An 11307-nucleotide genomic window follows, 5' to 3' on the forward strand; every position below is an offset into this window, starting at 1 on the left:
GCCTACCCTCTTAAGAGGTGCGATCGGAAAGTTTCAAGACTGCGCCTATAAAAACCCGTACACTTATCTCAGGTATTAAATTCATCCATCACCCTCGGAGTAGTTCCCCTGGGAGTGAACACAATGATCCCAGCGCCGCTGCCAAGCCTGGAAGCATCCCTGGAAATCTTTCTTTGTCAGCCTGTCAAGCACCATCTGCGACTCTGCCTGAATCTCTTCTATCGTCTCAAATCTCCTTCCCTTTAGCTGAATTTTCATCCTTGGGAAGAGGAAGAAGTCACACGGCGAATAAGGAGGGTGTGGGATGACGGCCATGGTGTTTGAGGCCAAAAACTGCCGAACTTTGAGGGCGGTGTGCGCTGGCGCGTTGTCATGATGCGTCGCATGTGGAGTTCTTCCTTTAGAATCAGCTGACAGGTCCCATAGCCTATCCCAACAATGTCGCACAAGTCGTTGATGGTACGACGTCGATCTTCGTGAATGGCCTGCCGAATCTTCGTAACATTTTCGGGCGTTGTGCTCGAAGATGGTCGTCCAGAACGCTCGTCATCATCGACAGAGGTTCGGCCATTTTTAAAACATGAATGCCACACAAAAGTTTGTGCACGACCCATTGCGGACTCCCCAAATGCTTGCTTTAGCATTTCACAGGTTTCCGTAGCCGTTTTGGCGAGTCTTTGGCAAAATTTGATTTGTTCGTAAAAATCCGCCATTCCAAAATCGCAGGACGGTCGGTGTAATGCACTACCAAAATGCCCGTAACTAAGAAACAAATGCTAATTCGATGATGCCGGCTGGCACACTGATTCACTATGAATGTAGGCCTCACCCCCTAAAGGCAGAAGCTCGTACTACATCCGGTTCGCCCTCTATTGACAGTCTGGAAACATTCCGATCGCACCTTGTATGATAAAAAGATAAAAGATCTTTGGGATGAAGCAAAGTCCACACATTCTACACCTTCGAAATGGATGCAGATTAGTGATTATCTTTATCTCCAGCTACTATACACACACAGACTAAAAGCATGCATTACCAATTGGCCAGGAGAATGTGTGCGCTCCAAGGAAAGTTTGAATGTGGTGGTACAAGAATAATCCCGTAGGATTTTAGGTTTTCACAGCGGTGAGTATGAAGATTTCCGTCTTCTGGGTTGTTGCGCTGTGTAGTCTGGTAGAAGTTTACCAAAGTTTCAGAGGTCATATTGCCTCCGTCATCAGGGCGATTCTTAGTATGAAGATTTCCATCTTCTGGGTTGTTGCGCCGTGTAGTCTCTAGCATTTGAACTCAAACCTGAGTCTCAAAATTCAAATTACGCTGAAACCTTGAATGTTAGTCACTCAGGTCATTTAGTTCTTACCCTGTGGTAGGTCTGCATCTGAACTTGTCGGGGAACATATTTTTTTACTCATTGTGATAGCCAGATGTTATGAATGTGCTACTTCATTTAGATTCTGGCTAGTTGTACAAAGCTAATTTTCTAGTTTGGCCTGGAGTTTGACACACATCAACTGGACTGTTTAATAATATAAGGATATTTATTAGGTTCAAGAGTGTTATGTCTTGGAAGCTGTGTCGCTGGTGGCCACAATCGGGAAATGCGGTGATTAACAGCTGGGGTGAGTAGTGTCTATTGTCTGTTGGTTGGTGACGAGTTAGGAGTTGGTCCTGGTTCGGACATTGTATACTTAATATTCTGTAATTATATTAGTAGCGTAGCAAAAGGTGTTTTATTGTAGGGTCAAAAGTACCACTCTGCCACCCAGTGGCGCCCATCCTATCAGTCCTACAGAGAGGGCATAACAATACATTACATGATCAGTGATGATGAGATCACTCGACTTAGTGAATCCACACATCACAAATGTGGATCCTGTCCATGAAATAAGCTTTGATGTGTCTTCAGACGACCTCTCTGAATGAATGATTTATTACACACATGAGATGAATATGGACGCTATATACTGTGCACCTGTATATGTTTCTTAAAGTCCCCCTTTGTGTTGAATGAGTTACCGCAAACATCACACAAATATGGCCATTCGCCACTATGAATGCGATGTCTCTTCAGATTACTCCTCCGACTGAATCATTTATTACACACATCGCAGTCACATGGACGCTCACCACTATGTGTGGACAGATGTCTCTTCCGACTAAATGATTTATTGCACACAGGACAGGAATATCGACGTTCTCCTGTATGTATGCTTTGATGCTTCTTCAATGTCTGCCTTGTACGAAACGATTTATTACAAACATCACAGGTATAAGGACGCTCGCCACTGTGTGTGCGTTGATGTTCTTTGAGTCTGTCCTCTCTACTAAACGATTTATTACAAACATCACAGGTATAAGGGCGCTTGCCACTATGTGTGCGTTGATGTACCTTGAGTTTGTCCTTTCTACTGAATGATTTATTACACACAGCACAAGCGTATGGACACTCACCACTATGTATGGACCGATGTGCCTTGAGATTACACTTCTGATTAAATGATTTATTACACACATCACAGGCGTATCGACGATCTCCTGTATGTATGCTTTGATGCTTCTTCAATGTCTGCCTTGTACTGAACGATTTATTACAAACATCACAGGTATAAGGATGCTCACCACTGTGTGCGCGTTGATGTTCCTCGAGTCTGTCCTCTCTACTAAACGATTTATTACAAACATCACAGGTATAAGGATGCTCGCCACTATGTGTGCGTTGATGTTCCTTGAGTCTGTCCTCTCTACTAAACGATTTATTACAAACATCACAGGTATAAGGGCGCTCGCCACTATGTGTGCGTTGCTGTTCCTTGAGTCTGTCCTCTCTACTAAACGATTTATTACAAACATCACAGGTATAAGGACGCTCACCACTGTGTGTGCGTTGATGTTCCTTGAGTCTGTCCTCTCTACTAAACGATTTATTACAAACATCACAGGTATAAGGGCGCTTGCCACTATGTGTGCGTTGATGTACCTTGAGTTTGTCCTTTCTACTGAATGATTTATTACATACAGCACAAGCGTATGGACGCTCACCACTATGTATGGACCGATGTGCCTTGAGATTACACTTCTGATTAAATGATTTATTACACACATCACAGGCGTATCGACGATCTCCTGTATGTATGATTTGATGCTTCTTCAATGTCTGCCTTGTACTGAACGATTTATTACAAACATCACAGGTATAAAGGCGCTCGCCACTATGTGTGCGTTGATGTTCCTTGAGTCTGTCCTCTCTACTAAACGATTTATTACAAACATCACAGGCATATCGACGATCTCCTGTATGTATGCTTTGATGCCTCTTCAATGTCTGCCTTGTACTAAACGATTTATTACAAACATCACAGGTATAAGGGCACTCGCCACTATGTATGGACCAATGTGCCTTGAGATAACGCTTCTGATTAAATGATTTATTACAAACATCACAGGCGTATCGACGATCTCCTGTATGTATGCTTTGATGCTTCTTCAATGTCTCCCTTGTACTAAACGATTTATTACAAACATCACAGGTATAAGGACGCTCGCCACTATGTACAGACCAATGTGCCTTGAGATAACGCTTCTGATTAAATGATTTATTACAAACATCACAGGCGTATCGACGATCTCCTGTATGTATGCTTTGATGCTTCTTCAATGTCTGCCTTGTACGAAACGATTTATTACAAACATCACAGGTATAAGGACGCTCACCACTGTGTGTGCGTTGATGTGTCTTGAGACTGTCCTCTCTACTAAATGATTCATTACACACATCACAGGCATATTGACATTCTCCTGTATGTATACTTTGATAGTTCTTTACAGTATTCTGTCTGAGTGCTTTATTGTAGATATCACAGGAATGTCGATGATCCTCACCCTGCATAAGTTGATGTTCATTCACTGGACTCTGTTAAAAAAAAAAAATATATATTAAAATAAACAAATGAAGGCAAGAAATAAGTTGAATGTAAGGCGTCAAATGTCAATCAGTATTACATAAAACCAGACCCAATACACGACCATAATTTATTGGAAGGTCTGGTATATAATCCAAAAATCATGTAACCTCCTCGAAAACAGGTTTAAAACAGCTCAGTCAGTATGGGATGTGACGACAGTCTCCAGCATTTGAACACAAACCTGAGTCTCAAAATTCAAATTATGCTGAAACCTTGAATGTTAGTCACTCAGGTCATTTAGTTCTTACCCTGTGGTTGGTCTGCATCTGAACTTGTTGGGGAACATATTTTTTAGCCAGATGTTATGAATGTGCTACTTCATTTAGATTCTGGCTAGTTGTACAAAGCTAATTTTCTAGTCTGGCCTGGAGTTTGACACACATCAACTTGATTGTTTAATAATGTCGCATATGGACCCTCTTGCCATATATCAACCCTTCATACATGTAATTGTGTATGTCTGTATGTAGTGTTTGTTATTTTTAGTTATAATTAATAGATACCTGTAATCGTCAACATATTGTAAGGGTCAGTAAGCTACAGATGCTACAAGCCAGACTGTGGAGATATTGAACCATAAAAATGATAAGAAGATCGCTATACAAAAATCCGATTATACTAATACCCCATGCATCTCTAAGTAAGTGTGTCACCCTATGGTAAACCCCCGCACCTGTTGATGAGTCTTTGCCCCTCTGGCACACGACACACTTTTAATCCCCTTTATAAACCACTGTCTGTAAGCACCACGCGGACTACACCGGAATTCACCACCGAACGTTGCGTTCTACTCTGCATCACGCCTAATAGTTTACTGATCTGAGCTATAAACTGGTGTAACTTTGTTTCAATAAACAACAATATATCTACCGAGTTGCTACAAGTGAGCTTGAATTTCAATTCTTAAGTGTCCAACGCACCCAATCAACAGACTTCCGCTCGGTCTATGCTCCTGTATCCCATCACCATCCTTCGGGATACAACAATAATATAAGGATATTTATTAGGTTCAAGACTGTTATGTCTTGGAAGGAAAGAATAGCATAAAATCACTTAAGCCAAGTGTACTCCAAAGAATCTCTCATTCCATAACTTCCAAACTCATGGCTTTTTCACCAAGACATGCACGTTGCTAGAAAAACTAATGAAAATTCATTACACTATACTCACCTCATTTTCAGCCTTTATTATTGGACGCGTTATTTCCACAGGTTCCTCTTCCACTTTTATTTCTGTCACACATTCATCTTTTACTTTGATGAGCTGACTTCCATCATGAGGAGAAATCAGACATGTTTCACTGAACGAATCTGATAAAACTTCAAACTTGTTGCCGTTCTGTAAAACCACCATCATACATATTAAGTATCTAAATTTTATCACAAGGAAATGTTTGGGTATGTGGATAAACCATTAAAGAACAAAAGTTCATAATAAAATGATAACCAGAATATACACAGGAGACAAAGCAAAATACTGGAATATGTTATTCACTGCTCTATAAGAACACAAGAAATTCAGTGAAAACTTCTTGAGAAGCTTAATAGTTGCTTAGCTGACCAAGAAATCACCCTGATGATGGAACAAGTAAGCAGCTATGAAACATCAGTCACTTTTTTTAGGTTACATGGCACAGAAGCCCAGAGAAAGGTTATATTTCATCTTTATGGTTTCAGAAACTTGGAGGGAAGAATAAAGTTTTCCGAACTGAAAGGTAGCAAGAATTCCTCAAATTGAATCTGCTCTTCATTCCTCAGAAAAGAAACACAAGCCAACCTGAGCCCCTGCCCATGCGTCTATGTATATACACTCACATGAAAATCAATCACAAATATTACCTGGAACAAAAAGCTTACCCTGGGTTCAGCCTTCATTATGGAAAATGCTGATGGTATGTAAACCTTATCAGTTTGCAGGCCAGTGAAATGTTCTTCATTCAAAACATCCTCATCATTTTCTGCTGAGATGATATCAACATTCTGCAATAAAAACATAAATTACACATAACTCATTCAGACGATAGTTCTTAAGAATTAAATTCATGTGCAAAAAAGGAGATAGTATCCAGAATACAAGATTCCACATTGGAACTTCTGAAATTCTGATACCGTAAATGCAGGGATTCAGAAATGGAATACAGGTTGCCCTCAAACTGACAAAATATTTTCAGGATAAACAGCTATGTCACAAGTCCTTTTCACAACAAAGCTACTGAGACAAAAGAATCTGTGGCTATATTGAATGCTGTAAGAAAATAAATTAACTTCATTTGCTGAAGCAAGGACTTTACAAGTAACCTACGGCTATAAAGCCAAGATACACGGCTTGTTAAGCAAATGCCCCACATTAAGTCCTGATGCTTAGAGCCCTTTTATTCTGTTGTTACATTTTTTAAGTAAGTTTCATGGTTGGTTGGTGAAGCACATCCTTTTCTACATCTGTTGAAGGACCAAATTATTCAATGGCTAATACAAAATATCTACTCTAATCTGACACATATTACTGTCTTCCTCTCATCACCTAGTAAGGGCAAGATAATGGATAATACATAAACACTATTCAATTTGGCTATGCAACGTGATCCCGTACTGACGATTCGGTGACTGCAGGAGCATAAGAGATCAAAATTATTAAGCTGCAAAATTGTTGTTTCTTTATACCTACCGCATGCAAATGAAAGCATTGCAAACTCTCAAAACTGGATGTCATACTAAGACCGACTTATACCGTAATAATGCAAGCACATACGTGCATGTAAGCGCATACGCAAATACGAAACATAAAAAATCAGGTGAAAAGAAAGTATACCTTGGATTCAGTCTTCAGTGTGGAACATGATGATGGCACGTAAATCTCATCAGGTATCAAGCCAGTGGAATCATCTTCACCAAGAACATCCACATCATCTTCTGTTTTGATTGTGTCAACATTCTGCAAAAAAATTATCAATTAAACATGATTTCAGATAATACAGTTCACATGTTCTAAAGACATGCAGCAAACAGACTGTCTGTAAAAAGCGGATTCCTCGCTGCTACTTTTAAAGGGAATGCCCTCAAACTAACATCAATTCTTTTCAGGCTAAATTCTATCTCACTATTATTTCAAATATTAAAAATTCTGAAACTTCAAACATTTTGGCCATATTGTGTGCTGCAAGAAACCTCTTTAACCTTGTGTTGTTGCAGCAAGAAATTGAAAAAAAATCTTATTGTACTAAAGGCAAAGTACACAGCCTGCTAAGAAAGTAACCCACATATACAGCTCTTTAAGAATTACATTTCTTAAGTAAGCTTCATGGTTGGTCAATTAAGCATTTTATATAAGATACTAATTCGTTTCAACCTGACACAGTTAAATGTATTTTTGTCCTGTTCTGAATATTAGAGAAATATGACAAATTCTACTTAATAATTACAATATGGAATTTCTTAATGTTCCTGTGAGTTAGTTTCACCTATTGTAATGGAAAAACATATTAAGCTATGAATATGTGAACATCGTCAGAGTGATAGATGCATGAAAAGACAGTTATAAGGGCTCAGTGAAATTTATTACTTGAAATTCACAATATGAATACTCTAAACCCTTCTAATGTACAAATGTTCCTGTAGACTTAAAGAGATAGAAATTAAAAAATAACACATTCTTCTCACAAAATAATTAGCTTTCTGGTCATGTAAAATCAGTGAGTGAGTTAGATATTTTGAAGTTCTCACAGCAACGAGTATTTACACGGCTGTCTTCTGGGCTGTAGTGCCATCCAGTCTGGAAGAAGTTTACTAATGTTTCAGAGATACTTGCTCCCTATATCACCATTGCCCTCATAATGGATTCAGCAAGTCCTCTGAAATGTTAGTACACTTCTACCAGACTACACAGTGCTACAACACATTACATTAATTTTCATAAATACACACTTACCAAGTACTCCTTCAGAGATGGAATTGTTTCACATCTCTGCAGTATAATTTTCGGTATTCTTGTTAGAAGAGACTGCTCTTTTTTGTGAGAGTTTGACACTAGTTTGTCACACATCATGTTTCGTGGCTTCTGTATTAAAGTGGGTTGCAAGTAACCTACAGATATAAATTCATAGTTCAGTTAATTGTATCTAACCTCGAATATCTCTCCATGTTCTGAAAGGAAACATACTGACTACAGGAGGTGTTTCAAGTTACAAAGTTTAGTGGTAAAATGCATTTATATATAATAGGCATTCACCCTTCATTCAGACATATTGCAACTTCAATAACTTGACCCTAGACCATCACTTATCATACTTCTTTAATAATACAACAGAGACTGACAAGTTTAATGAATGGGGAAAAAAAGACATAATTTATTAAAATATAAGTGACATATCAGAACAATCATGCCTGAAAAGGAATGTTCAAAAGTTTACAAAATCACAATGAGAAGTGACAGAAAATATGATCTAAGGCGACCAAACTGCAGAATAATAAGATTAGTAACATCACACACTCCAAAGGCTCCTGACATTTTCTTGTCAAAACATAGAAACAGTAAAAGAGATATTTCAGTTATTTGAAGGCTGTACTAATGCATGTGCAGAAGTGGAAAAGTAACAATGAACAATATGACATCTTATCATCTGAAAACTTGTCAATCTAGACAGAACAGGAAACACTAAGGGAACAATACACTTCATCACAAACTTTCATAAATAAAGTAATGTCTTAATTTTCTGGATACTGCTGATAAAAAATTACCCCTCTAATAACACTTTTCATATTTATATATTACCCTGATGCATGCTTAACATTAGTCTGGGAGAAAAGTAATCAAAGCAGTCGCAACTAATGTGCCAACCCACAGCACTCACTTTCACAAGACCCATCCCAATACAACTTAAAGGACATATCTCTGACTAGTTTTGCTAATTATCTCTTCCTTTCAAATTTTATAACTACAATAATCTGTGAATTTATATATTCCCCTATCTGTGATACATGACATGTTCAACAAAGTAACATTTGATGAACGGAATGAAATAAGGTGATAGACAATGAGTAATATCCAAATAAAATAATATAAAGTTCACATTATGCAATTTGCTCCAACCTCCTGTTACCATCTGACATTCAGGAGTTTGTTCTCAAACACTCTGACACACAGTAGCAAAAATGTCATCAAGAACGTGTTTAATCACCTGTACCACTCCACAGCATCATAACCTAAAAAACCAAGTCAACACTATGATTCCAATTTCTTCCCATAGGGTGAGAGTCAAAGACACATTCACATAAAACAAAACAAATAACAGTATTTTTATATTTTAACCCTTATGATTTTACACACATATCAGCAAGATTAAACATTCTTAACTACATTGTAGAGAGCTAAAACTTCCCACAGAAGTTTGTATGTTATATAATAGCTGAGAATTTTTGTTAAATTATTCAATACAGTAATAGTGAGATAGGAGAATCTGTTAGTGCTTGCTTGCTTAAACTTCTTTATATTGCAATCCTGACTATTTTATAATGGGAGGAAGATTTCTGCATAGCTTAATTACAGCACAGTAAACGTCTTGCTCATATTTACTGAGATTAGTGTTTGGCACATGAAGGTTATAATTCTATCTTGTACTTACATCAGGAAACGTAAGAACACACATAAAAAACGGAATCTAGGGGAATAAACATAGTAATTTGGGCATTCATATGCTATAATGAATACATTCAATGGCATTAAGATAATCACAAAAAAGCCAGGTTACAGCAGTATTGTTATTGAATGTCTGTCGTATTTGAAATGAAAACTATCAAACATTTAGAACCAGTCGAATTACCTTAATCAGTTTCGAACAACACACAGAAAACCAAATTAATTTATTCACTTTATCCTGATCCTCCCACTGTAATTCACGCATATACAGTAGGGCCCCGCTTTTCGGCGCTCCGCTTTACGGCGATTCGCTAATACGGCGCTCAACAGCTGAGTCAGAGAAGTGCATCCGGCGCCATTTTATCGTCGCTGATTCAGTCTGTTTACAGCTTTTGTGCGCTCCGCGTCTCCGTATTTCTGGCAATTTTTCAAAGTTATTACAAACTGTATATTTATATAATATTTTTGTGTTACTACAGTGTAATTACAAAGACGTCTAAGGGTAGTAGCGATAAAAAGAGGAGTCATAAGCCTCTTACTTTAAATGCCAAGTTAGATATAATTAAACTTCGTGGACAAGGCATGTCTATGGCTGAGATAGGACGTAAGCTAATTCTAGCTCTCCAAACTGTTAGTACCATCGTGAACACTAAGGAGAAAGTGTTAAATGAAATTAAAAGTGCCACACGAATGAACTCTAAAGTCATAAGAAAGAGAGATAGCCTTATTGCTGACATGGAAAAACTTTTAGTTGTGTGGATTGAAGATCAAACGCGCCACAATGTGTGTACTACTGATATTCATTTTACTTTCATATCGTTTTCTTAGGCCTAGCGCTATTGTGCACTTACTATATGATAGTGTAAACATCTTATTAGGCTTTGATATGCATTTGCAAGTGAAAAAAGGCAAAGATCCGCTTTACGGCGGGGGTCTGGTCCCTAACCTGCCGTATAAGCGGTGCCCTACTGTAATGTACAGTTTGTTGCAATGCCACCGATCTGCTTCTGTCTATAGTGCAAGTTGTACGAGTCACAGAAAATATTTCTATTTTATTTCTAATGCTATTCTACCTTCATACAAGCTGATCTGGATGAAAGATGAGTAAGGTGCTTTTCTCTTAATTATCTTGAATCCAACAGAGCGCTATTTAAAGTTACCACCGAACTAGACGCGTTTCCTTTGGCGGGAACGTGATTGTAAACTACAACAGAAACCTTGGGCATAGTACGCGACTGTAATCTTGGAATTGCAAGGAAAGCAAGAAGTACGAAACGTTAAAGGCTGACGCTGTCTCACCTCCTTCGCCCCACTCCAATAGCCATGAACTCGAAAGATTACTGTCTTACATTTGTAAACAATATTACCACAATACAAGAAAGACTGATAATACCGAGGAGGGCCTCCAGATAACCGACAATAAGCGTTGGACTAATTGATGTGACTATGAGAACCGTAACCTTTCGGTGTTCACGGTTCATATAAATATCCTCTGGGGTATTTTTGTCCGTCAGGTTTCGCAGCTGGGGTACATTATATATGCTCGTCTTTCGACGCAGCTCACACACGAACGTTATACCCTATGGCGAAATCCAACAGACAGAATAGAGTGTTAATATTTTCTATGAGAAAGATAAATAAAGTTTCTTTGACTTGCAAGGAATGCAAGAAGTCCGAAGCGTTAAAGGCTGACGCTATCTCTCCTCCAACCCAC

The 11307-nt window shown here is 38.4% G+C and overlaps 1 protein-coding gene across 1 annotated transcript; it reads right to left on the reverse strand.

Annotated features, from left to right (window-relative positions):
* Positions 1–1711: 1711 nt before the first annotated feature.
* LOC110831584 (uncharacterized) lies at positions 1712–10648 on the reverse strand. Its single transcript, XM_022067749.2, has 6 exons — positions 9778–10648; positions 7887–8041; positions 6771–6893; positions 5819–5941; positions 5133–5300; positions 1712–3910 (listed from the first exon to the last, which is right to left on the reverse strand). Exons 2-6 carry the CDS (start codon positions 8001–8003, stop codon positions 2090–2092), a joined length of 2352 nt encoding a protein of 783 aa, XP_021923441.2. The 5' UTR covers positions 8004–8041; positions 9778–10648; the 3' UTR covers positions 1712–2089.
* Between the last annotated feature and the right edge of the window lie 659 nt (positions 10649–11307).

This window comes from Zootermopsis nevadensis, unplaced genomic scaffold, assembly GCF_977971745.1.
Source record: "Zootermopsis nevadensis isolate Lab colony 2312 unplaced genomic scaffold, Znev_1.0 Znev_ptg000050l, whole genome shotgun sequence".
Taxonomy (NCBI): domain Eukaryota; kingdom Metazoa; phylum Arthropoda; class Insecta; order Blattodea; family Termopsidae; genus Zootermopsis; species Zootermopsis nevadensis.

Excerpts from the sequence above, each read along its gene's own strand:
- LOC110831584 (XM_022067749.2), bottom strand. The coding sequence starts at position 8,003 with ATGATGTGTGACAAACTAGTGTCAAACTCTCACAAAAAAGAGCAGTCT. Across the intron at positions 5,942-6,770 it reads CACTGAAGACTGAATCCAAG|AATGTTGATATCATCTCAGC; the intron begins GTATACTTTCTT and ends TTTTTATTGCAG. Across the intron at positions 5,301-5,818 it reads TAATGAAGGCTGAACCCAGG|AACGGCAACAAGTTTGAAGT; the intron begins GTAAGCTTTTTG and ends GTGGTTTTACAG.